Raw genomic sequence first — 26,838 nt, 5'->3', positions numbered from 1 at the left:
CATCAGAAAATCAACACTACATTTTTAAACAGTGTTTGAAGCTAAATGTGACAAAATTTAGGCATGAATTTTTAGCAGAAGCTAAATGTGACAAAATTTAGGCATGAATTTTTAGCACAAGCTCCTTTACAAACGGCGCCCCATAGAGCTACTTTGCTGAAGAAGCTGAAACAGAAGCAGAACACCGGCTAAAAGCTAAAAGTAGGAAAAGGCGAGCAAAAAGTTACATGCAGAAAAAAAACCTGTTAAAAGTAGCAAAACACCAGCTTAAAAGCAGTTAAAGATTAGCTAAAAGTAGCAAAATGCTAGCTGAAAGTGGCAAATATTTAGTTGAAAGTAGCAAAAGACTAGCTTGAAGCTAACAGTCATAGAATAGTAGCTATAAGCTGAAAATAGAAAAAAAAGATGGTGGAAGCTAAATGTGACAGATCAGCAGCTAAGAGCTAAAAGTTGCAAAAGGCAGGTCAGAAGGTAAAAATAGCAAAACAGCAGCTAAATGCTAAAGCTAGCGAGGGGCAAGCTAAAAAGCAAGATATTTTTTGACGAAATTGGAAAGATTTTCATGCGTTATTATGGTGTTTTATTTTGTACAGTATAAAAGTTACAAGAAACAAAGTCACAGCAGCTGTCTCCTGAATGAGTTAGACTGCAAAAACTGCACATAAAAATAAAAATAAAACAAAACAAGGAAACAATAATGGAAATGCTGAGTCAGCGTTCCCATTATTAATTACTCAGCAGCTCTTCTGATCAAACAGTCATCACTCGTAGCTCCACTGACAGCTCCCTGTCAGTTTTGTTTCCTTGGTTTAGTTTTTTCAACTTGTAATCCTGCTGCGGATGAGTCCTTCAGCGTGTTTGGATTCCTGGAGTTTCAGCTTTGTTGCAAAGTGAAAAGCAGCTCGGCTGAGATGATGGTCGACCACACGAGCCGAGCACTTACTGTATAATTAAGGCGAACTAAAGACTGGAAATCGAATAAAAGTGGTTTGGATACAACTCCGTCAGCCTTGCAGGATGAAATCAATCTGCTGTTCTCATCTCTGCAGTCAGTTTGGGTTTTATCGAGTGGCATCATTGTCCAGACGAACAAATCAAGCTTGAAATTGAAATGTCAAAGGAGCCGGCGAGCATCTTAATTTAATTCCCTGAGAATAACGGAAGATGGCAGCAACAGGAGAAAACGAGCGGGTCAGAATGCAAAGTTTATAACTCGGGATGGAAGAAAACGATCACGTCCTCGCATCAACACTGTGCAGATTCCATTGATCAAACTTTAATCACAGAGACTGTATACAAAATCTCCTCCTCTGGGAAACGACTTATTCCTGCACTTAAGAAGGCCATAAATTCTTAATTATCCTAATGACCTGTCCCAGTGGTTTTCTACATTTAAAGACTAATAAGAAAAAAATAAAAATTAAAGACATCACAGGAAGCAATGTGAACGTTTTCACTTTGCTTTGACAGAATAAAATATGCAGAAAGTCTGTGTTTATTTTATAAATCTTAAATACAAATACATTCAGTGTGCAGTATACTCAGTCCAGAGAGATACTGCAATGTGAGCGGAGAAATTAAATCAAATTTTCAATATAAAACTGCAGTTTGAAGGAGCTTTAGGGCTCGTTTTAGTTTAAATATTCGAGTCTCTTCAATCATAAACTCTGATAAATGACCAATATGCAGCCTGCTCCCCCCCAAAATGGCTAAACCTCAGTCATTTTTACAGATATTGGGCTAAAACGTGGTGTGGCAGTAGCTGAGAGTCACTCACACCACATGCTCTGAGCATGACTAAAACTCTGACATGAAAGGCGGCGGGTGACATGCATTCCTTCGAGGAGCAGAGTCTGTTTTCCTGCTTTTTTTTAGCTTGCAGTAAAATTCTCACCAGGCTGATTGTTGTGACTCTGAGGGGAAAATTGAGCTAACATAGGAGCCATTATAGATCTGTTATTAGATAGATTAAAAATAAATAAAGAAATAAACATGTTCACCCTGGAGTAAGTCACCCAGAGCCTCAGAAGAAGCTCACTGGCTTTCACGGATTCCCTCGGCTGTTCCCAAACTGGGGAATCACGAGCCTCCAGGTCCAGACTGCCTCCCAGTCTGACGTTGCCCTGCAGTGACCTTCTGATGTCTCACCAGAGTCACGTTCAGCTCCTACAAATGGTTCGCCCGCCCCCCATCGCCCTCCCATCACCAGTCCTCCTGTCACCAAGTCTGTTCACGAGTGAGTAAACCTGAGATTTCACCTCAGACACCTCAGCTCTTGTTAGTGATATAGTTCTAATGTGTGCATTCCCTTCTTCGACATATCCAAAGAGGTGTTGTCTTTCCAACACGTTTCCCTGAAGAAAAGCTTGTTACGCAGCAGTTCACTCATGGCTTCTTCTTTGCACGATAGAGCTTTAATCTGCATTTGTGGATGAAACAGTGAGCTGTGTTTACAGACAATGATTAGGGGACCTGTTTATAGACCAGTGGCCCCTGAGGACTCAGTCTTGTCCTTTGAGCTCAGATTTCTTCAGATTCTTGAAATCTTTGATGATATTATGATCTGTAGATGATGAGATATTCAAAGTCTTCTCATTTTTCCACACAGGAACAAGCTAGTTCCACTGTCTTCAGATACAGTTTTTCTTTCTCAGACTGGTGAATCTCTGCCCACCTTTACTTCTTTGAGATTCAGCCTCTAAAATGCTGCTTTTTACACCCAGCCCTCTGACTGAGTTGCTGCCAATGAACCTAATCTGTTGCGAAATTCTCCTCCAGCTGTTTCTTATTCGTACCGCATACTTTTACAGCCTTTCGTTGCTCATTGTCTCCACTTTTTTTTTTTTTTTTTAGCTGTTTTGTTGTCATCAAAATAAAAATTACCTTACCGTCTCCCGAAAACGGTGCAGTTTATTTGCTCGGTACGGTGCATTTGTTGTGTTTACTATCTTCCACTGTGAATAAAATAGGACTTTATGAGATCTGCAATCCTGGTTTTATTTGCATTTTACACAGCATCACGAGTTTTTGAAACAGAGCAGTGGAAAAGAAAACAAGGTGGGGATCTGAGGGTTTCAACATGGCTGGTGAACCAACAGGATCTCTGAGCCTTCAGGTCGAGGACAAACCCAACAATGGTTCTGACGTGTACATTTTTAGCTCAGAAATCTTCTGTGAGACCCTGCTGATTTGGTTGTCAACACTGACGGAGTAATTATCCAGATGTGGAGCAGGAACCACAGCCTTTCTGTGCAAAATAAACCAGTTTTAGTTGCTCATTGTTCAGTTGTGTGGCACTAATTTTCATGATCATGTTTTCATTGGTACAAAACCTTGTAAAAAATAAGAACTGAAAATAATAAAAAAATAAAAAATAAAAAAAAGGGTGGGAACAATTTATGTTTTTCATTATTCCTGTTGGCAACATTAGATACATGTGTAGAGTTATGAGGGATCTTCGGTGAAGCTCTTTGCCCAGGACTCGTACAGTGACGCATCAACTCTGGGCTGCGTGTGAGTCTCAGCTGATGGAAACAAAAGCAGGAAGTGAGGCTCCGACGACAGAGATAACACACCACAAGTTTTATTGTGCCGTATACAGTCAGGAAAACCAAAACACTGAGGATGAGAGCATTGAAAACACACACAAAAAGTCCATCAGATGTATTTTTATCTTGTGTCTGGTGACATAAAAGACTGAAATAAACGAGTAGCTTTAACTGCACGTTCCTCGTATCCCTTTATAACAGCCTAGGATGCGTTTTGTTGACAAGGCAGGCTTGTTTACCCCACTTTTTCTTTTTTTTTTTAGGCCTTTTTATGGTCAGCAAACAATCATCCTGACACAAACAACCCAGTCACCACCTGAGAAACAATGAACCCACAGTCCAGCAAAAAAAACAGCTTGTTATCCTGTTATTTGCTTTTTGAATTACATGTGTTCGCTGAATGAAGCAGACGACCCTTTATTCCTAATCCACTCTTCTGTTATGTGACCAAGTATCCCAGTGGAGGAGATTTGGTCTCACTGGTGCTTTTGTTTTGAGCTGGAAATGCCGGATCACAGCTCGTCTAAATTACAGCTATTATCAACCGTAATTTCCCCAAATTCACATTCTCGCCGCCTGCCTTTCAAGCACTGCCGACAAACAACGCCTCTCCCTTTGTTTTATTCCTTCTTGGTCACACGATGGGGAGGGATGATAAGAGGAAGAGCAAAAGTGAGGAAAATAAAAGCAGAGGTTGACTCAGGACAGGTTGTTCGGCCTGAAAACCCGGCTGTGTGGCCCCACCCTGGGGAAGAATTACTGTGTGTGTGCCAGCATTACCCGGCCGTAAGACAGGTAAGACAAAATTGCAGGAACAGAAACTGTCATTACGATAAGTGCAGGAACAGGCAGGTGACAACAGTAGTCGGGCTTGAAAGAATGACGGCGGTGATGGAAACCTGTGGGAACGACAGGGGGGAGGGAAGGAGGAAAAACCAAGAAAAGTGGGAGGAAAATGAGTCAAAAGGAGCTGAAAAGACAACAAGCCAGTAGCAGAAAGATGGTGGGAAGAGGAGAGGGGATAAAGAAAGTGAATGTGAAAGGAAAACAAAACAAAACAGAGAAACACGGAAAGGAGGAAAATGGGAGAACAAGCAGCAAATAAATCCAGAAAGGCAATGTGGACTTAAGATAAGGAAGAGAACAAAATAAAGAGCTGAAGCAAAAAGGAAACAGGAGGAAGACACACATGGCACCTGTTTTCAAAGTGTTTCTGACCGAAGCCTTTCTGTCAGGATCTGGAGTTTTTTCGGGGGTGTTTTTGATAGCGTCAGTTTGTTTTGATGTTTTCCATCATCCCATCAGCCCCAGGCCTTATATTCAGCTCCTCGGCTCTTCAGCTCTGTTCAGTCCTTGTTGCTGCTACGTTCTGTCTCCTACTGTTTCCTCTGTGTCACTTCAGCCATTTCTAAGTTTACTGATGCCACATCAGCTGCTTGTTTGGTTAAATAAACCTTTTAAGTTTGCTCTTGACCTCCTTGCTTCAGTCTCCATTCTTGGATCTCTGCTCCCCAAAACAGACACACTTCTTTGTGTTATTGCTCACTGCTGAAAGGTGGGTGACAAATTTTTTGCTTAATTTTATCTTTTTATTTCAGCTGTTCTTTTTTCAGGGCTCCTCTTCCATCTAACTCTGTCTTCTGCATCCTCTGTCCTCACTCCAACTCCCTCCATGTCCTCTCTAACTGCATCCATATATGTCCTTTTTGTCTTTTTCCTGGCAGCTGCGTCTCTAACGTCCTTCTACCAATATACCTACTGTCCCTCCTCTGCACATGTCCAAACTGTCTCAGTCTGTCCTCTCTAACTTTATCTCCCAGTCCTTCAACCTGTGCTGAACCTCTGATGACCTCATTCCTAATCCTGTCCATCCTTGTCCCTCCCAAGGAGAACCTCAACATCTTCAGCTCTGCCACTTCCTGTTCTGTCTCCTGTCTTTAGATATTTATCTACAACTCCTGAAATTTTTGGACTTGACCCAATTCAAAACGGCCACCACAGCCGGAGTGTGACATCTTAGAATATCTCATGAGATTAAACAGTTTTAGTTTTAAACACTGGCATGAAAAGCAGCGGGCGATATGCATTCCCTTTAAATTGATTGTTTTTTTTCTCTTTTCTGTTTTTATTTGTCTTCTTACTTGTATCTTGTGTGAAGTGCTTTACAAATAAAAATGTACTCACTTTCTTATTTTAAAACAATAAAAGTTGAAAAATACATTTTTACTTCTCTGCTACTTTAGTAAAAAAAAAAACAAAAAAAAAACAAACAAACAAATGGAATTTGTTTCCCTTAAAACCAAATCTACAGCTTCTCATAGGGATGGAAAATAAAAACAACCCGTATGTTTGGGAGCTGAGTAAATATGCCAGAGTGACAGTCTTTTGTATTTATGATTGATGACAGTGTCAAAGTTTTTTTCCTTTTAAGGTACTCTCAAGCAGCGGCGGCGTTTATGAGATTTCACGCTCAGATGCACTAATCCAGGAGAACACAGGCATCTGAACCAAATTTCCGTCTACTTTTTCAGAGCTACTGTAGTTGAGACCTGCTGTATGTGAAAGAAAGTCTCACGCTGCGGATTATTAAAAGGCTTACTTATAGAAACTGCATCATCATGTTCATATGCTAAACTGAAAACATCCAGCATTATAGCCGTGTGTCATAAACTTCACTTATTCCCAGAATTATTATTATTTTTGTCTTCTGAAGAGGGGGAAGTCACATTCAGGTGAGCGCACGTGCACAAATATGTCCAAACACTCATTTGTTGCATTTTAAGATGTTGAAACCTGTCAAACATGATCCCATCAGGCGACGCTTGACATGTTTACACACATTCAGGTCTGCAGCCTTTGTCTGCCGAGACGGTACGTCGTGTGCGAGAATGAGTCTGTCAGGCTGAACAAGCAAACAGGAAGATAGGAGTGAAGAAGAGAGTTGGTGCAGACTAAAAAAGAAGCTCTCTGGGACATATTATACAATCAGAGAGATACGTTTAATGCCACATGAGCCCCACTGGCAGAAAAAGAGCAGAAAGGAGTCTGAACTCCCTGGAGAAGACATAAAACTACAAGCTTTTTTATTATTTTTCTTCCTTTCTGTGGGCTGACACATGGCAGAAACATGCAGCAATGACAAAGAGTTTCACACCCCCAAGGAGGCAAAAAGGGGCGACTAAAGAAGCTGCTCCTGACGCTAAACGCCACAACGCAGAATCGCAGACACAGCTTGCGTCTGAAATATGGCCCGTGGAGAAAAGTATGTCGGAGAGATCCCAAGACAAATCCCCGCGTGGATTAACTAGTGAGCGTGTCAGACAGGTGGGCGGATTAGAGGACCTCCCCCTGATCCACTGAACAACAACTAGTTGCAGATAAGCTCGGGCTTAAAAAGTCCTTAAGTCTGAGCCAAATCCAACTCGGGGTTTAGGCGATCACTTTTGAGAGGGAGCTGAGATGAGGTGTAATAAAGGCAGCTCTTTCATGGGGGGCTGGGATTAGGGTTACACAAAAGGATTCGTGACATAAAAAAATACAATAAAATCTCTGTGAAACTGTTTCACAACCTAGTCTGGGTTAGCTCCTAAAAGGGACAGTTCGGATCTTTCTCAGTTATTATCTCGCCTGCTGCAGAAAAAGGAAAACGGAGGGAAGGAACTCATATCTGATCGGACTGACAAGCTAATGGCTAGTCAGTGAGCTAGCAGGGGCAGGACAAAAGTGGGTTGCCGCCATATTGAAACATTTCGGATCTCAAACATTTCACAGCGGCTCATGCAAACATTATTTTTGAGTCACGTGAAACTGCCATCAGTTTCACGTGACGCAGCTATTTCCATAAAACTCTATAGTTGTTTACAAACACTAATGGCAGCTTTAGCTAGCTGTAGCACTTCCTGTGCAGCCTGGAGCACCTCCAACATGATTATCATATTATTTCCAGTGTTGCCAACGCCTCAGTAAGGAAAGTAACTACTGGTTGTCGTAAAATTTGCACAATTGGCCATCTTTATGTGACTATAATGGATGCTAAGAGAGAAATAAAATCGTAGAAAAAACACAAAATTAGTAAAAAAAAAACTGGAATCACAAGAACTTTCTTCTGCTGATTCCTGTTTTATTTTATTGTCACAATTCCAAGCCTCTTCCTCTATCCAAGCTTGAGCAAAGCTAAAGTGACAGAAAAGGGTCATTCAGAGTTATTTTACTGCAGTGGTTTGTTTCAGACAAAAAAAATCTCGCCCTGACTGGAAGCCAGCGGCGGCTTTGCAGTCCGGAGACGGGGTTGAACGAACATCTCCTGCTCTGACTGCAGCTGGGAGGGACGCTGAGAGACGACCGGGCCGCCTGGGAGTGCTGTGGGACGGGGTGTGGGCCCACAAGCAGCGCCCATCCCTCGTTGAGAAGAGTAAGAACAATACGTACTTTTTTTTACGTCAGAGAAATCACATATCGTGTCTGAAAAAGTTGCCAGACTTGCCGCTCGTCGCTTTTGTTGCTAAATATAGTGACAAAGTTGCTAAGCTGGCGACAAAGTTGGACTTGTTTTAAGACCAAACTAATCCACTTTGGGTTTTAGCGATTAGCTCATTAGTTTGAGCAAACTTTAACAGTATTTCTCCCAAACGTGGCTGTCCAAAGAGCTATCTGCAACAAGTAAGATATTAATTGAATTCAACATCCTTCTGAACTTTAAAAACTCTTCGACTAAAGCTCATTGTCTGCCATTTTATTGTCTGGTTCCTGGTTTTTGACCCGGGTTAACCCATTCTTCAAAAGCTAGACGGGCATTCTGTCCCTAACTTGTCTCAGTCGGAGACATTTGGTGAAGAAGAGGAGGCTGTAAACGAGCAACGCAAAACCCTCCTGCGTGGTTATGATGGGGAAACAGTCGCCCACACCTCCACTGGCAGAGCCAAACAGGACTGCTCCGTCAGGCTGAGGGTGCAAAACGTCCTGCTTTTTTTTTTTTTTTGCTGCATATGGCTCACAGACAAAAAAAAAAACACCAAAACAAAACAACTTAAAAACCCCAATGAGCTTTAGTTCAAATCTCAAACTCCGTGTCAGGATCCTAGAATAGCTGATGACACACAGCGCGTGTTACTAATCTGCGGGGAAAGGTGGGGAGGAAACAGAGACTGGCGGAGGAATGTCTGAGTCCTGCTATGCTTGGAGTCTGTGTTTATATCTGGAGCAGTGACGGGGGTTTGACACGGCACCCTTCAAAGCCTAAAAAGCCGCGGCTGTTTTGTAGTGACACTGGAAACAGGACGACGGAAAGTGGATCCGCTGAAACTCGAATCATCACACTCTCTGAAACAAACATACAGCGGTCACCTTTACCCTCCCTTTTCCTGTCCAGGTCTTGTTCTATAAATGTTACATGTCAACAACACGTCGGTGTGTGTGTGTGTGTGGCCCGAGGGAGAGCCAGCAGGTGCTCAGATAAATATCCCAATAAGAACACAGTCAAGAGGCTCAGAGGGCTACAGAGGCATATTGTCCTCACTCTAAACCTAACATTTATATTTGATCAGCAGACCTTATAGAGAGGAACCAGGAAACTGTAGTAAAGGTGACCTGGGAGTTCGTGTTACACAGACCGGCACTGTCAAACAAGACCAGACAAGTGCTGAGGAGGGAAATGTGGGCTGCACACACACGCACGCCCATATGCACAAATACAGACTGTGTCCACATACACGCTCTGTACACTAAACGCAATGTGCACTTATGATGAAATATGAGTGGCTTAAAGTCTAAGAAAGAGGATTATCCGATATATTTCATCTTATAGATACAAAATGCACAAATGCTGACAAGTTATTAAAAAAGCTCAACATTATACAGATAATCTCAGCCTTCACTATAGCACTTTTACACAAAATGAATTCACTCTTGCTTAAAAACTGATCAAATTCTTTTATTGTTTTTTTTGCTTTTGGGTGGTGATTAAGCCCATTGTTGTGAACACATTTAGCCTTAATTTAACAATTAAAACTCCATTAAAACAGATTCAGTCCACACAGGACTTCCTATGGAAAACAAAGTGATTTCTTATGAAAAGTTAAATTTTATTTTTGTGTGTGGGCAAAGAATATTTGGACTGTTGAAGCATATTACGACCAACATAATGCACACCATCGTGACTTAAGCTAACCACTGTTACGTGTCAGTATTCTTCAGAATCACTGATTAAATGTACATTTTAGAAGATAAAATCTACTTGAATTAATTTATTTTATTATTCGGCAATATTCCTGAGTAGTTTTATGATTATTTTTATTGTATAAAATAGTTAGTGAAGGCAGCATTTAACCAGTATTTCCCTTTGCTCATGAACTGATGAAAAAGAAACTAATTTGAATTTTTTTTTTAATCATTTCCTGCTTTCCAACATTCTTTAGGTCACAGTCAGTGACATTTTTAGTGCTGCTGCTGGTTTGAATCCTTTCGGTGTAAAAGCCAATCTTGTAAACATTTTTATCTGCTTTTCCAGGCTGGCTGAAGGTGGCAGCAGACTGACAAGATGTTCCAGACCTCCTCCTCCCCAGCAGCACATTAATATCCCTCCTGAGAGGCGAGACCCCATGGCATCTCGGAAGCAGATGACGGTGTAACCCTCCCAGCTGGCGGGGAAACTTCTGAATCTTCCCAAAGCACGAGTTCCTCGTGTTTAGGAGAACTTTGAAGCGCCCTTTTTCCTCCCACCCAACAACGCCCCTAATCAGAGTTCCCGCTCTTCCTCTCTTTGCCTCCACGCTGTTGGGGAAAAGAAAAGAAAACAAAACAAACAAAAATCCTGCTTCTACTCCCTGGGTGGTTTCCTCCCCAGAACTTCCAGATGTCGTTCTCTGCAGCATCTTCAAACACACCCAAACATGGAATTTGACGTATGTCTGAGCTGCAGCGGCTCGGGCTCCTCTGCACCAAATACAAAATACAAAATACAAAAAATGCAAAATACTTTTTTTCTCGAGCAAAATAATCCAATTTATGTCTGGACAGAAACGTGTGAATGATTTATTTAAATATCCACCACTTTGTCAATCATTACCTGAACACTTCCAGCTCGGCTTCCACGGAAACTTGCATACATGTTTGATCTAATACGTCAAAACACTTTTACCAGCCCTTCTGTTCCTTTTTCCGCGTGGTCATTTGTAAACTGCAGATAGTCAGCGATGTTCCTTTCGAAAACCTCTCATTTCCATGCAGCTTTGCAACGCACACCACTGTTCATTGTTCTGCTCGCGGTGAAACATCAACATCAGCAAATGTGTGACGGGCTCTTCTTGGCTGCACACACACAACAAAAAAAAGTTAGCTTGTTTCTCTGTGACCCTGCAGATTATCTTACATGACGCTCCTGGAGGGATCCCTAAATCACCAACCGCACCAAGAAAGAGGAACAATGCCTTGGTTTCCTCTGCCTGGACACAAAGCTGGCTGAAAATAATGGAGTCCCGCCACTTTAGAGCTGGATTTTAGGTCATGTTTTAGTTTCTGTCAGGCCTAAAAGGCACATATGCTCAGAAAACATTAATTTAAGCAAAAATAAACTTTACAAAACCACCAAAATGAGACGTAAGAACAGTTAAACTTGTATTTTACTGGTATGTGACTACTGATGGTGTCAAAACGTGTGTGGGTGACTCGCACACCCTCACCCTTAAACCATTCTCTGATTCTGTAATTCTGGAGCACCAGAGCTTGATTATTTTTGGCGATATATATGAGCAAGCTCCCAACGCAGTTTGGTCCAATTTTTGCAAGGGGTTTGAGCGAAAGTGCTGTTCAGTGTGACATTTTTACACTTTTGTGTCTCCAAGTAGTTCCCAACAGCAGTGAGACGGGCAATTTAAGGAGGCTGGCATGGTCCAATTCATCAAAAATGTATAAGATGGGCAGGAACAGGAAACAGAAAACACTGAGGGGGAAAAAAGGCCTAACTGAAGACAGGCGTGTCATTTAAAATCAATGGGAAACAGGTGTGGAGCAAAGATAAAAAACAAGCAAACAAAAAAAACTGCATATTTATATGTTTGTGTTGTTGCTGAAATAAAAACCAGAAGAAATGTGTTCTCTTTTGGTTAAACGATCTATAAGAAATCAACCAAGTAACGTGTAAAATTAGTGTTTTAACATTACAAGTTCAGAACAACGAACAAACTGTGTTTAAAAACCGGTGGGCAGCAATTTCTCCAAACATTTTATCTTCTCGGATTAACGCTCAATCATCAGTCATTTGGAAAATAATTAAGAAGTGAACAGATAATGACAATAATCCTCGGCCGGCGCCCTATTTCTCTCACCTGGTGAAAATCAAACACTGACCTTAATTTGGCAAATCCGCCAGCAAAATTACTTTCACACCCAGCAGTGTTTTCTCTTGTTTTGCAGGGACTCTGCGGTTGTGTGAATGTGTGTGTGTGTGTGTGTGCACGCCGGAGTTACTACCCTCTCCCCACTCTCCCTTTACGGTGTGGAGATTAGGTTGTTAATCCAGCAGACCTCAGAGGAAAAGCCCCTCCTGATGCCACAATGGATTTCACTCAGCCTGGTAGAGAGAGGGCAGACCTGCTGCTGACAGACATCTTGGGTTACACACACACACACACACACACACACACACACACATACACATATATAGATATCTATATATCTATAGATAGATCTTTACCACTGTGCATGAATTACATTAAATGTATGGTAATTTATTCCAGAAATATATCAAACATTTTTTTCTTTGCGTAACATTAACTCTAAACTTCATGCAATTAGAAGCCATTTGTTGAAGCAGTAGTTTTCTTTTAAAGTTCCTCTTTACTGCTCAGACTTTTTCTGTAGCATTTTAAATTCTTTAAAGTCATAACAGCTGTCAAAACCCGCCGTTTGTCAGTGTTTTCGATTGGAACTGGAATTTCTGTGATAAAACATATGCACCAAATATGCATCGTTCTCTATAATTTGTAATGAGTGAAATCAGCAGGAGTCACGTTTCGTTGCCAACAATCACGAGTCGTTTGTTTACGTTCGGACACTGATGATTCCACTTCGGACAGGCTCGGCACGCGTCGGATGCTGAGTCAGGAAAAATGATCCCCGGATGTAAACAGAGTCAGAGGGAGAAAGAGAAAAAGTGAAGCTCTTCTTCTTCTTCATCTGAAAAGACCAAAAGTCGACAGAAGTGAAGTCGTTTTGTGGGGAAGAAATGGAAGCGGTGGAGACAATAAAGCAGAAGCTGAAAAATGGGCTGTGTTGAGATATTCAAACTCTAATGGGAGAATTTATTTGTAAACATTTGCTGTTTTCTAACACCATTTTAACAAAAACCCTGATGAGTTTGAGTTAAACCAATTAAAGATATAGTTCAGACCTTTTAAAGTAGTGTTCTGTGGAATGGTTACATACAATTAATATCTTACTTGTCACAGATAACAATTTTTTGGGGAAAAAATGACTTTATTTTGAGCCGACGGCTAGTTTGAGTGGGGTCGAAAATTAAAATGACCAAAAACTATTTATGCAAACACTATTTTTTAAAAATGTTTACAGCGCTGTCGGTTTTTGCATTGCACAATTATTCCGGCAGAGATATTATTATGCACTTCCAGGAAGTGATACAGCTAGCTGCCACTTATTTGTGCTCACCAGTTACCGCAGAATCTGATGTAAATGATCTCGTCACAGTGTCATTCTTTGTTATTCGACACCAAAATAACTTGAGCGAATGGTGTATTATTCCACACTGACTACGACTAAATGCTTCATTCATGAATTCTGATGTTGGGAAATATTTGTTGAAATCAACTTTTTGTTTCCTGTCTCGATGCATCTGGAAGAAAAGCCTCTTTTCTTGCTCGCTGCTCAGTGTCTGCTCTGTTATTCCCTTCATTCAACTTTACTGAGCTCCATTCATGGTCTCACGGCTTGAAACACTCACCTCCCTGTCTCGGCCGCGGCTCGCGGGCTGCCGCCATGTTATTAAAGGGACTGCATAAAAAGCGTTGCCCGAAGCCGGATGTAAAGGAACCAACATTTCAAAATAAAACGTGGAATTAGACCTTGTGGAAAACTGTCCATACAGCAATGTTTACAGCAAAGAAAATCAATGTATGATAATTTACTTACATAAATTAGGTAAAAAAAAAAAAAGTAAGAAATATGGTGTCATGATTTCTGAACATTGTTTTATGAGCTCTTAAAGATTATAAGCCTAGCTCGCTGTCACTCACAATTTATTATTAAATATTCTTTACAGGTGGATTCAGCCCTACTGTCTTAAATATAAGCTGTATATCAATGGTTAAAGTGTCCTTATTTTAAAAACATGTGAGCAAAATTTGTGACTGGATTCCACCAGCTATGGAAACAAGTAACTGAAAATATGTCAAACATTAAACCCGCTACCATATTTGGTTACCTACAGACTACCTAATGCCGGTCAGTCATGTGACTCAAGCTTCCATGTGGTAAAAGGCAGGTTCAGCTGAGTGCTTTGTTTACACTGAAATGCATTCAGAATATCAGGAAAACCAGTGGAGTAAACTTTCTCAAACGGTATCATCATAAGCCATTTGCAATCTGCGAAGACTGGCTTTTGTTTTTATAATTCCACCGTGTGTGCCATATACAGTGAGGCACGATATGACCTAAACAAGTTCAGTTGTACTTACTTTACCAGAACAAAATCCACATTTCCGAGATAAGGGACTGACAGATGAGGTCAGGCAGGAATCTCCCGTGAACTGTGATGTTTACGGATGATCTGTGGTGAGAACAGGGAACAGTTGGAGGAGAACCTGGAGAGGTGGAGGGATGAACTAGAAAATCAGACGTAGAAAGACAGAGTTCATGTGTGTGAACGAGAGGGAGGCAGGTGGAACAACGAGGCTACAAGGAGGTCAGAGGTCACAAAGGTGCAGGACTTCAAGGACTTAGGGTCAACTGTCCAGGAAAAGAGGTGAAGAAGAGAGTCCAGGCAGGATGGAGTGGATGGAGAAAAGTTTCAGGAGTGATTTGTGACAAAAGGGTATCAGCAAAGTTCAAAGACAGTGGTGAGAGCGGCTATGTTTTTATGGTTTGGAGACAGAACAGGAAGTGGCAGAGCTGAAGATGTTGAGGTTCTCCTTGGGAGGGACAAGGATGGACAGGATTAGGAATTAGGTCATCAGAGGTACAGCACAGGTTGAAGGACTGGGAAATAAAGTTAGAGAGGCCAGACTGAGATGGTTTGGACATGTGCAGAGGAGGGACAGTGGCTATATTGGTAGAAGGACGTTAGACATGCAGCTGCCAGGAAAAAGACGAAGAGGAGACATATGGATGCAGTTAGAGAGGACACAGAGGTAGTTGGACTGAGGACAGAGGACGCAGAAGACAGAATGAGCACCTAAAAAAGGGAACAGACGAAAGAAAAAGAAGACGATTTGGAGGACGTCTTATTTTGAAAGTCCGGACCGGAAGCTGCGCGTCGGGTTCCGGTCCCAGCTTGACGTCGGTTCGGAGGCAGGATGACAGCTGAGCGGGTCGCGGAGGTGCAGCAGCAGTGCGGTCCGTAACGAACACCGACTATTATCATTATTATTCTTATTTTTTCACGCTTTAAAGCGAAGGACCGGCGCGTTTTTTCCCCTTCTCCTCACAGCCGCGACGTAGCGAAACAAAAGCTCGTAGCCGTTGACGTCGAGGACATTTTTTTATTGTTCTTTAAGAAAGAAAAGAGACTGGGTGAAGGCAGCAGCATTTGTTGGTTTTTTTTTTGTTGTTGTTATTTTTTTTCCTTCTTCGCATGGCGTAGAGAGCCGTTTTCCACAGCCAGGTGTTGTTGATGTTTGACGGGTTAAAGGAGGGCCCTCGGGTCGACAGCGAACCTCGGTAACTTTCCTGCTAAAATTACTCCTATTTGTGCTCGGAATACTCGGACGACATGATTGTGCAACAGTAAAAGAGGAAGAGGCGTCTTGACTACCTCAGAGACCGAAGAGCCGCCAGGAGGACATTGTGTCTCTGAGTCCTGCTCTCTGAACCCGACCGACGAGGACGCCAGGTCTCTTTAGTTATTATTATTTTATTATCATTATCATAAAATCGGTTAGCTTTTTGTGCGAGGCGGAAGTCGAAGAGGAGACCTCCGGAGCTGTTTCTCGTGGCCTGACGGTGTGTTTATGAACGCCTGAAGCCCCCCAGGAGACCAGGGAAAACCTTCAGGATGACGGGCAGCACCCTAGCGGACATGGTGAGACAGATTTGCTCTTTAAGTCCCTTCTTTCCCTCCATTTGCTGTTCTGACTCCCCCCTCCAAAAAGCAGAGTTTCTCACAGCCTCCAAGGCTGCTGTGTCTGATTTATAGGACCCACTTTTACCCTCCCATAAACATGCTTCCTTATTGTGTGCAAAGTGTTTAAATGGTTCAACTTGACTGATTGGTAGTGGTGGTGGACACAAGAATTGAACTTTAAGTCATACACATTTGACTTTATTTTTTTCAGACCTAGTAGAAACCACAACCATTTGCTGTCGTTTCAGTCAAACCACATGAAGAAGCCATTTAACCTTCATGCTCTGTTATTTATGACTTTAAAAATCAGGTTTACGGACACTGCTGTGCACCCAAACGCCTCTGAGAGACATGTTGTGTCCATTGGGTTGGGGAAGTTTCCTTTAATGCAAATCAGACAGTAAATTTGGCCTGTCATGATCAAAATAGCTGTTCTGCAATGCTATTTTACAAAAAAAACATTCCCCAAATGATTGTTATTAGTGTATAAAACATTAATATTTGCTGTTTTTCTAAAATAAATTCAGGTATGTGGATATCTGACTTGCTGGTCAGTGATTATTTACTTGAGCAGCAATTGGTTGTTATAGTTGTTTTTATTTTTCCAATATTTCTTTGGCTAATAATTTATTAATAAAGGAGGAGTTAGGTCACGTGTTCCTGTCAAAAATATGGTTCTTACGTAGGTCTAGGAAGAATGATAACATGTTGATGCTGTTTCCAAGTCCAATAATAGTCCAGACTCTCACCAAGAAAACAGTAGATATAGTGCTATTACTGTAAACAGTAAGCATGTTGGAAATAGGATACACATAGGCCAGCAATTAGAAATGATTGTCATTAGAAAGCCAAAATTACTGTCCGCTCGGGATCTTCAAGTTCACCGAATGAGTCAGGGAATTCTGGCTGAACGTATCCTCCTCTGGCCTCGTCGGTTCCACAAGTTGTTCAGATGTGACTTCACAAACAGAAGCTCGTTAAGTTACTCGTTAAGTTTGTGTTGCTTTAAACTTCACCTTATAAAGTTTCTGAGGGGTGTCGGGGCTAAGATGGAGCTCTGTCTTTGGGTCTGAGAATGACGTCTCAAAGGTTTTCAACTCGGACAGATTCGTTTTTTCTCTGTGCTTTTTGGCCTCCAGCAATAATCCATGGCTCACACCTGCTAACGATCAGCTAATCGATGCATTTGATTACCTGCACCTGGTTGTTTCTTTAAATTCTTTATTTTTATGGCAGCGTAAAGACTGACTTAATTATTAAGCACTGCTTCTGAATTTTGGCTTATTTTTGTTTTGTTTATCAAATAATCACAAGCCCCCTTTATTGTCATGTGTTGGTGTGAGGTTATATCGACATAGTTTTTATGTGCTGCAGATGTAAAAGCCTTAGACTTTAGAAAAGTACATTTTTGGGACTGCATATTAAAAAGCTCTTTTTAGTTGGATTTGTTCTCGAATTGCTCAGGAATTCTTGATTCGATCATATTTGCCGATCGTCCAAAAATAGCTTTTCTTTTTTTTTTTCTCCTCATATCAGTCAACCGTGCTTTTATAAATTCAAATTCTTGTCAGATCCTCTGATGTCTGCTCTGTATTCTGTGTTTGACATTTTGTAGCCATTCACTATGACAGAAACTTGTCTAAAAAAAAAAAAAACGACATTTAGCTGTCAGGTGCTTTTTTTTTTGCTTTCCAGTGAGTGGTAATTGAATTGCAGCTGTCACAGCCTCGGTAAGTGAAAATGATACTGCGTCTGTGGCCCCTGTAGCTGGTGGTCATTGTCAGGTGACCTTACAAGCCTATCTGACCTCTTGTAATCACCCTCCCCGTGTGACATATTAACTTGTTTTACACCAGCTCACTGACTGCGATGTGTAATATGAGCTCTTGTCATAAAGATTTATGTCGGCCTTGCGTGTGTAAGCAGTTCCACTAATTTCAGCCGTTTAAAATGCACCGAAATTGGTTTCACCTGGAGTTTAAGACAAAGTAACTCCCCTCTGGCAGTTTGTTTGTCATCTTTTGCTGCGAGTGCGTGGCGGCACTAAGAATACTCCCAGGTCTATGTATAGAAAGGATAACTGGCGAAATGCCCCCCCTCTGTGGAGAGATCAGTTGTCCCAGCTGTGCATGTGCTGTTGCTCGTCCAACTTCAGCCGATCCCCCTGAACAGCAGGTCCATTTCGATGTCGTAGATTTGAGCTATATGTGGTCCGGTCGGAGCTAAAACGTCGCGTGGAATTCCCACGGATTACAGGCGCAATTACGAGCCGAGTGCTTCGTTTTCCTCATCTGTTATGACTGGAAGCTTAATCCTTGGGGGGATCCAAAAGGACACTCTAAGAAGGCTCTGGCCTTGTGGATTCATACGGTTATGGGTCACTTTATGCTTGTGGTGACTGTGGTGTTGTTCCAATTAGTGCTATTCTTGTGTTTCGCACAAGGTCACCATTTATCCAGAGAATTTTAATTCTGAGCCTCCAGCATGTCTTTAAACATCACTCTGAATCTCTGCCAGCTGGTTTATAGCTCAAGCCTGTTATGTACTTTTGAGAATTTCCCCGTGGGGGGTGGGAAGTATCACATTATTATTACACAATATGCCACCAGTGATGGGAATAAAGTTCATCATTTGATAGTAAAGTCCATTTTGTTTTAAGCTTCCTGGTTTCAGATGTTGTTTTTAATGGGTTTTATGAACTCCAGGGCTCCTGGTACCAGGTTCATGCTGTTAACATGCCTTCAAGCAGGAACAGAAAGGTCAAATCCTGCACATAAGTAAGACATTTAAGGCTTTCTAATCTCCTGGACAATTACTTCCCTCTATGGTGTCGCTCAATCTATACATCAAATGAGCTCTTTGGAGCGTCCCCAAGGAAATTTAGGCCAATATCAGCTATCGGGATCTCAGTGATCCCGTGCAGCTGAAATCAGCAGCAGATGCACATTCTCTTTCAATTTCCTCCAACTCGCTCGGCCTGTGGACGCATACGCATTGTTAGAGAGACTCTATAGAGTCGGAGTGAGAGTAGGAGGAGAGGAGATCGCTGATGCCAAACACAGTGGGTGAATGAATCTGAGAGAAAGAGCAGGAGAAGGAAGAGTCATTCCCATCAAGAATGGAGGATGGGATTTTTTTTTTCCATGTTCCAAAGGAGGAAGAAAGGGGGGGTGGAAAGGATACAAAAAAAAAAAACTGTGAAGAATGAGGAAAGGGCAAATTACCTCGCTCCAGGAGGACCTAAGAAATGCTGACGGGGTGGAAATGGTCCCCATGGCAATAGCTGAACGCTCAAATCCGAGGTCTGAAGGCCCCGTGTGAGGATCAGTGTGTAGAGAACTCGCTGCAGGTATCGTATAACAAGAGAACTAATGAAGATTAGTGCAGAAACAGGAAAAGAATGAAACGCCTCAGTTCATATGAGGACTGCTGAATGAATAAGTAGCAGACGTGAATGAAAATCTCACAGAAAGCAGATAAGACTTCGAGACGGGATAATCTAACTGGTTTTGACTTAACTATAATGTTATTGTTATTTTAAGCTCAACAATAAAACATCTACCGATCTCCTTACGCCTTGTATAGTTTTAAAACGATTTAATCACAGTTATTGTTCTTGTCCATAATTTGTTTCTTAATCCTTAGAATATATATTGGCAGCTATTTTGATGCTGAATTGTAGATATCGACTTCTCAGATGTGACTGTTAGTTGTGTTTTGGACTATTTTTCAGAGAAAACAAACTTAAATTGCTGCCCTTGAACTTTGACAGTCCACTTTTATAATCCAATCAGGTAATCAGGAGTTATTAACATAATAATCACCATTACCAAAAGCAGTTAATTTCATTTTTAGATGGGGAACCAATAAAAAGTTTTGGCAGGATCGAGTAAAGTGTCAAGACGGGATATAATCAGGTTACGAAGGTTGTTATGGGAACAGAAAGTCTTGTCTCTGGTTATCGTTACAAATCTCTTGGGGTTTGAAGTTGTCGGAGCTTCAGGGAAACGCGCTCGTGATAAAGGAAGACTTTTGGCCCTCAGTCAAGCACACTTAGTGGGTAGTAGTCAGACACCCTGTCATTTGATCATCGTTATGAACATGTTAATTTGTGTTGGCGGTGGCAGCTCCAGCCCTGACTCAAGCAGACTGGGAGGTGCGTTAGAACATTTTAACTCCTACAACAAAAGATATATTTATAGCCCAAATATCAGCAGGTTACAAGTGATAATATTTTAGTTTTAGGCCGATATAAACATTGATATTTTTCAATCAGTTTATAAAATTCTGCTAACAGAAGAAAACCATTGTTTCAATATTTGGCGTCACCACCCTTTGCCCTTCAAAACAGCATCAATTCTTCTCGGTAAACCTACACCAAACCTGTGATTTCTGTAAAATTGTTGTCAGGTGTATGATTAACCAAATGCACTAAATATCTGACAATCATCATCATTTTTATACGTAGGCTGAAACACTGTCATTAACCGAAACCGAAACAGCTGTGTAGGAGGCTTCGAACTGGGCGAGGAAGAGCCAAACTCTGCTACCAAAGCAAGGTGGTGGAAGACGTTTTCAGGTCACAGGTCGAACACTCATGACAAGGACGAGCTCAGCAACAAGATACGAGGTAGTTACACGACCTCAACAAGGTCTCTCCCAGGCAAAAATTTCAAAACAGACTGGGGTTTCATCATGTGCTGTTCAAGCTCTTTTGAAGAAGCACAAAGATACGAGCACCAAAGATGTCCAGCAGCGCCGTCAGCTCTGAAACGGCAGAGACCTGTGACCCAGGACGGCCGTCTGTCTTCTGTTGGGACGAGTCTGGCAAGAAGTGGTCTTCGCAAAAGAGTTGCAGCCAAAAAGGCACATCTCCAACATGAAAACGAGGCCAAGTGACTCAACTATGCATAAAAACACAAAAGCCGGGTACAAAAAAACAGCAGGTGCTCTGGACTGGTGAGTCAAAATTTGAATTATTTGTAGCAGAAGGCAGTTTGCTCACAGAAGGGATGGAGATCTGTATAATGTGTGTTTACAGGCAACTGAAGCTTGGAAGAGGTGCTCTGCAAGTTTAGGGCTCTGTTTTTTGTAAAGGGAGTAGGGATTTTAATCAGGATTAATGGTATCATCAATAGAAACCTATCCATTATCTGTTGGGAGGGGGTCCGGATTCAAATTTATTCTGCAGCAAGAGAAAACTATCATCAGTGTAAAGAAGAACAAAAAGATCTAAAGGTGATGGTTTGACCTGCACAGAGCACTGATCTCAGCGTCATCAAGTGGGCCTAAAATCACATGAAGAGACAGAAGATCTGTAGTTAGGAACAAACTGCATGCAGGTGTTCCTAAAACAATGCTAACAATGTACTGGTTTATGTAATCTTCACAAAAATCTTGTGTAGCTTGTACCTTTTGCTGGTTGTTGTACAGGGTTGGAAATGGAACATTAAGGTTAGAGATAAACTGATGATAAAGGCTTTTTATCAATTTTGGCAAACAAAGGTGTTTCACTGTCTAAACCCCAAAGACATTCACTTTACTTCAGTAATACATGTGGTAAGAAAACCCCCAAAACTTAAAGCTAAGATAAAACATGGTTTATATCACATTTTCATAAATTATCTTATGCAGATTTATTGATTACACAGTTATTAAAATAATTGTCTAATCTGTGTGAGGGGGAAAATAAGTATAGCTCTGATGTTGCTATAAGAAAACCTTTTTTTTTGGCCACATGGACCATTATTTATGAACTAAACATCTGTTAAAGATAATGGATTGTTGTTTACTGTATTGGTGTGTGGCTGAAAACATCTCTGTGTGTGGCTTTGAGAGCAGCTCCCAGTTCATTCACTCATCCGCCACACACACACACACACACACACACACACACACAGAAACACGAGGAAGTCAAAGGTCAGGGTCAGAGGTGAGCACTGTGTTGGTCTCTGATGAAACAACAATGGGTGGGGAATTCTCGCTGCTGAGGACAGCTCTCCCCGTCCTGAAAGCAGCTCCAGCTTAGCTCAGCATGCACGACACGAAGTCGCTGGAGACAGGAAAAGATCCACGGGCGTTCTTCAGCTTCAGACCAGCGCCGCCAGCAGCAGCTTGATTGACACGTTTAAAACGAAGGGAGAGCTCCGAGGCCCGGCGGTGCCAGTCGGATGAAGCATGTTGGCGGATGTGTTTGTGTGTGTGTGTATTATCGATGCCATGTGTTGGCAGTCTGAGTCACACTCCGGGATTACGTCATGCAGCCCCGGTGGTGCAGTTGATCTATTGACTCTGACATTGTCACATGCTGGCCCCGTATAGCCATGAAAAGTCCTGACGGCGCCTCGGAAGGTGCAGGAACCGTCCTCGATTCGTATTCGATTAAACCAAGTGACAAACTGTGCCACGCTGCAGCTGAAATAATAATTCGACTCGGATTACTTCTTCTATACAATAAGGACATATTCTGATGAATGGAAAATCAAAAGCTGAACAAGTTTATTGATCTTTTTCTTAGATTGTGCTGTTTGTAAGATGAGGCTTTGTCTTTTCAAAACGACTGTATTACGTTCCGCGTCTGTATCGACATTTGCTGGTATTAGCAATTCTTTTGTCAATATACACGTCCAGCATTCCTCTGTAGTTGTTTGGTGTTAACTCACTTTTGTATCGATGCTTGCCTATAACACCAACAGGAAGTCCTGTTCAGAACGACTCGTCCATCGATTGCTTATGTAACAACTTTTTGTAAAGGTTTGTCATCTTCATGTGTTTAGGCGTGTGCATCATCTGAAGCGTTCCTAATAAGAAACAAGCCTCTGTAGTAACTACAAAAGTTAGCTAAGTATAGTCATAAGATGCTTAGGGTTAAATGATTTTCGTATTCGTGTCTGGTTAGCTTAATAGGAGTGCTGGCGATGTTTAGACCTCAAGTTTGAATCCACCCATGGGCGGGGCTCATTTATTCTGGCAAATGTTGACTAATTATAGACAAAATCTACGACTAAATCTAGTTTTAGACCAACTTTCACTTTGAAGACAAATTTAGGTTGATTTTAACTTAGATGTTTATGAGCAGTTTAGCTGTTTGGATGTCTCCTCAACCCAAAAGTGCTCAGTTGGAGGTAGCAGTGGTAGAGTAAAAATGTTGTTTTACATAAATAATTATAACACCGAACGTTACAAATTGTTTGTATTTAGTTCTTCCAAGTAAAACCAAATAACCATTTATAAAAAAAATAAATATTTTACAGCTAATCTGGTTAAAGTATGGACTGTTTTTCAAATGTAACCCTCTTAATAATAATTGGTGGATTTTTGAATTTTCTAATTTGCCAAAGCAAACGTTAATATTCACCAAGATTAAATCTCAGTCCCTGGCCTTTAAAAGTGTGACCTCAACTCTTCTTGTCCGTTTGGGTTTCTGACCAACCCATCTGAAAGACTGAACGCCTCTGTCTAACGCAAGATTGTTTCTAAGAAATCTTGGTTCGGATGTGTTGGGATAAGGTCCTATTCTGCTTGAAACCCACCTCGTTTTTACAGTCATTAAAATGTTTACAGGCCAGGCTTTGAATAAGCAAAGGAATCTGGGGGAACCAGAAGTTTTCAAAAGGAAACCTCTGGTCTAATCCTCCGATTCTGGTCCTGATCCACCCGGACAGTTAATTGGCACTTGTTTTATGCTCACTGCCTCTCATATTTGTATTTTTCGAGCAGTGACAGAATAACAGCTTTCAATAATGAGCCCAGAAGATTTTAGCTCACATTAAAACAGCAACACCCTCTGTAGGACATTCTGGACACTTCAGGAGACGAGTAAAATAAGGCCACTCTTCAGCTTTTTATGCCAAACGATTTCAAGTCCAGCCATGACATAAACGAGTGGGTGTGGGTGTGAGTAATGCACAAGCAATCTCCAACATGCCAGTTTATCCTCGCTGAACCCCTTAGGCTGTTTTAAACAGCCTTTGTGTATTTTGCGCACAGATTTCTGCATGTGCTCATTTGCATGAAAAAAAAAAAAAGAAACCCAGCTAAAGCACAACCTGTCCTTCCTGCCGAGTGTGACGTGTTTGCTGTCGGCACAGTTGAGAAACACCCACATGTGTTCAGTGTTGCTCCTGTACAAACTGAGCCGTGTCCAAGTGCCATCGTTTTCGCATGTGGTGATTGTTCTCATGGCTGTGCTGTCCATTCCTGACATTCCTCCGATAGAGTTGACGAGACCAATAACAGCCAAAAGGCTTTTATTCATTTATTCTTTTTAAAAAAACCCTAAGGTATTGCCTTAGGAGAGGTTTGTGTCCGAACAGAAAAGGATCAAAATAGCAGTTTTCTGGTAAAAGAAAAAGAAGCTTCCAGCTAATACTAAAGAAATGGTTTTAGTTGGTGAATTGAAACTAAAAACGGGAAGAGAAGCTTATTAAACCAACATTGTGCAAAAGTATCTGCCTAATAAAAGTTTGTCTTAAAGTCTTATGTGACTTAATGTAGATGAATGTTAATATATTTTTCCCATTAACTGAGGACGTTTTTTAAAGGGACATTATACAGTCTGATAATCCACAGAGACATATTCTGTCCTAGTAATAATTTGAATTTAGATGAATTATTAAACTGTGACTTTGCTAAAAGCTTTTCCTTTTTAGAAATTATGTTACCATTTAATGTCCTGTACAAATAACGTGCTCGTTGAAAAAGCTTATTGTGTATTTTTGCAGAGGTTTTCAGGCTTTCAACTTCTCATTTTGGGTGTTCGCATTTTACTGAGGTAATGGAAGAGAAACGTTTAAATGAAGACATGAAAATATTAGTTTTATGACACGTAATACCAAAAAAAAGTACCATTTTAAAAATACACTCCGTTTCCCTGTGAGCATAACGTTGAGCAGAGGGACTGTGCGCACGGCTGTGTGAAGGAGAAGTGGAGGATGGGAAGGGGTTGGTGTTTGACCAGCTCAATAAAAGGAGCCTTTCAGCGGCACTGGAAAGAATTTCCAGCTGAAAGGACATTTATATTAAAGCTGTGCTGTGCTAGCTCACACGGTGTAAGCGTTTGCGTCAGAGCAGCTCGCCAGCATGAATCGACTGTCCTTTTTTCGGACTGATTTTTGGTACACTTCGTCTCGTCTAAATCAGGGCTTGAAACCGTCCCCTGCAATCAGACGTGCAGTGCTCCCACAGTTACACGGAGGATACGGTGGAAGAATGGGGCTTAGTGTTTGGACTCTGGGTTTTAGTCAGGGCGCACGGGAGAGACGGAGCAGACATCTGTTGGTCAAGCCTCACTGACTGGATGTTCCAGCAGGATCCCCCGGACTCCCATTATCACGACCTACCTTTAACTGAGACTTCTGCTCTGCCGTGCTTGTAATAAAAATGTTACACGTGAGCCATCTTAGCCTGGCTCGGAGGTTTGCGTTTGATCGGGCTATAAGGCTCAGCATTAATGGTTATTTGCTTTCTCGGGCCGGCTAATCTTGGTGTGTCGGTAAAAAACCAACACGGTGGCTTCATTGTTCTTTCATGCTTTCGGCATCACACCAAGAAGCGTTGACCCAAACGTTCAGACCAATCAGAGCCTGCTAACTTTGTGATGTTTCATTTACCATCTTAAACACAGAACATTAGAATCACACCCAGCTGGACAGCTTTGGGTCAAAAATGGTTTTCTGAACACTTAAATTTGCCTAAGTAGCTATAAAAAAAAATAATTAAACAAAACAGGTACAGACTGACAGAAAAAGCCGAACATCATGACTGTGAAGGAAAAGACAAAGCTCTTATGTTGGGAACAAGCATGAGAGTATTACTCATGTTAAGCTCCTTAAGAAAGCAGGTTTAAATAAGATACAAGCCTTTTAAGGGAGTTTTAGTTGAACAATAAATGTTGAATATACATTATGGTGACATAGAGCAAAATCCTATGCTATGATCTTTAATAATCCTGTCCCATTTTAAAGTTTAGGGAAGAAAAAAAAACTAGAAATAAACAAGATATGATTAAGAATTGTTTATACAAATGTTTCTTTTTAGATCTTTGTAAATTTATTTACTTCTCACACCAACTTTACAAGTTTTCATGTTGTCATTCAGGTTTTAGATATATTTAAATCCTTATGTTGATGACTTTATTTCAGTAGTCTGCACTTGGTGGAAAGTTCACAGCCAGCATATTTCCTATACATTATTGAACCACATCATTTGGTTGAATCCTTTAATGGTATTTTTTGGATAAAGGTATCATTCATTCATCATATCATTGTGAAACTGGATGTAATTAATTCACTGTTTCACCCAGCTTTAATTACAAATCTCTGTTTTCCCCCCCTTTGCGTTCGGCTGTCACTACCGTCGCTCACTTCCTGTTTTTAAATCTTCCCTTAAAACACACTTTTTCTCTTTTGCTTTTAACTTGGTTTGAGATGTTGGCTTTAATTGTATATTTGTGTGAATGCTTTATAGCATTCACACAATTGTTTTCCTGTTTCTCTTTATTATCTATTATTCTTTAACTATTCCGTACGTTTTTCGGCACCTATCTCCTTCCACAATTTTTCAGCTATTTCAACCATTCATATATCAAAACGTTCAGCTCATTAACGCCATTCCTGCTATGACTTTTGGTATTGGTGCAATTTCGGCTATTTCAGATATTTAGCTTTTTCTGCCATTTTTTTCTCATTGAAAATGAATGGAGCTGTGTTCAACTCTTTGCAATTCTGCTTTTTTCTTTCTGTTTCAGCATTTTCTGCTAATAATGCTTCTGCTAATGCAAATTCAGCTATAGTTTCTGCTAATTCAGCTATAGCTTCAGCTAATTCAACTATATTTTCAGCTATTTCAACTGTGCTTCTGCTAATTCAGCTATAGTTTCAACAAATTCAGCTATAGCTTCAGCTAATTTATCTTTAGCTTCAGCTATTTCAACTATGCTAATGCTAATTCAGCTATAGTTCAGCTAATTCAACTATAGCTTCAGCTAATTTAGCTTTAGCT

The 26,838-nt window shown here is 41.1% G+C and overlaps 1 protein-coding gene and 2 long non-coding RNA genes across 4 annotated transcripts in view; 2 read left to right on the top strand and 1 right to left on the bottom strand.

The window, feature by feature from the left end:
* Positions 1 to 7,489: 7,489 nt before the first annotated feature.
* On the top strand, positions 7,490 to 11,484 carry LOC119617572. The gene is made up of 2 exons (XR_005233905.1): positions 7,490 to 7,959; positions 10,054 to 11,484. It is a non-coding gene; the product is annotated as an uncharacterized LOC119617572 (long non-coding RNA).
* LOC119617571 lies at positions 10,265 to 13,782 on the bottom strand. Of its 2 annotated transcripts, XR_005233903.1 has the most exons (3): positions 13,501 to 13,782; positions 12,589 to 12,719; positions 10,265 to 10,853 (listed from the first exon to the last, which is right to left on the bottom strand). It is a non-coding gene; the product is annotated as an uncharacterized LOC119617571 (long non-coding RNA). The 2 variants fall into 2 exon arrangements; XR_005233904.1 differs by lacking the exons at positions 12,589 to 12,719; positions 13,501 to 13,782 and adding an exon at positions 12,015 to 12,576.
* Positions 13,783 to 15,056: 1,274 nt separating this feature from the next.
* The window catches only part of ubl3a (ubiquitin-like 3a), a 37,610-nt gene continuing 25,828 nt past the window's right edge, over positions 15,057 to 26,838 (top strand). The window contains exon 1 of the mRNA XM_017418195.3: positions 15,057 to 15,795. Coding sequence (XP_017273684.1) covers positions 15,769 to 15,795 — 27 coding nt within the window. The 5' untranslated portion in view covers positions 15,057 to 15,768. The remainder of the gene's footprint in view (positions 15,796 to 26,838) is intronic.

The sequence above is a fragment of the Kryptolebias marmoratus genome, linkage group LG13, assembly GCF_001649575.2.
Source record: "Kryptolebias marmoratus isolate JLee-2015 linkage group LG13, ASM164957v2, whole genome shotgun sequence".
In the NCBI taxonomy this organism is placed as follows: Eukaryota; Metazoa; Chordata; class Actinopteri; order Cyprinodontiformes; family Rivulidae; genus Kryptolebias; species Kryptolebias marmoratus.
This window is presented reverse-complemented; position numbering and strand designations above follow the sequence as displayed.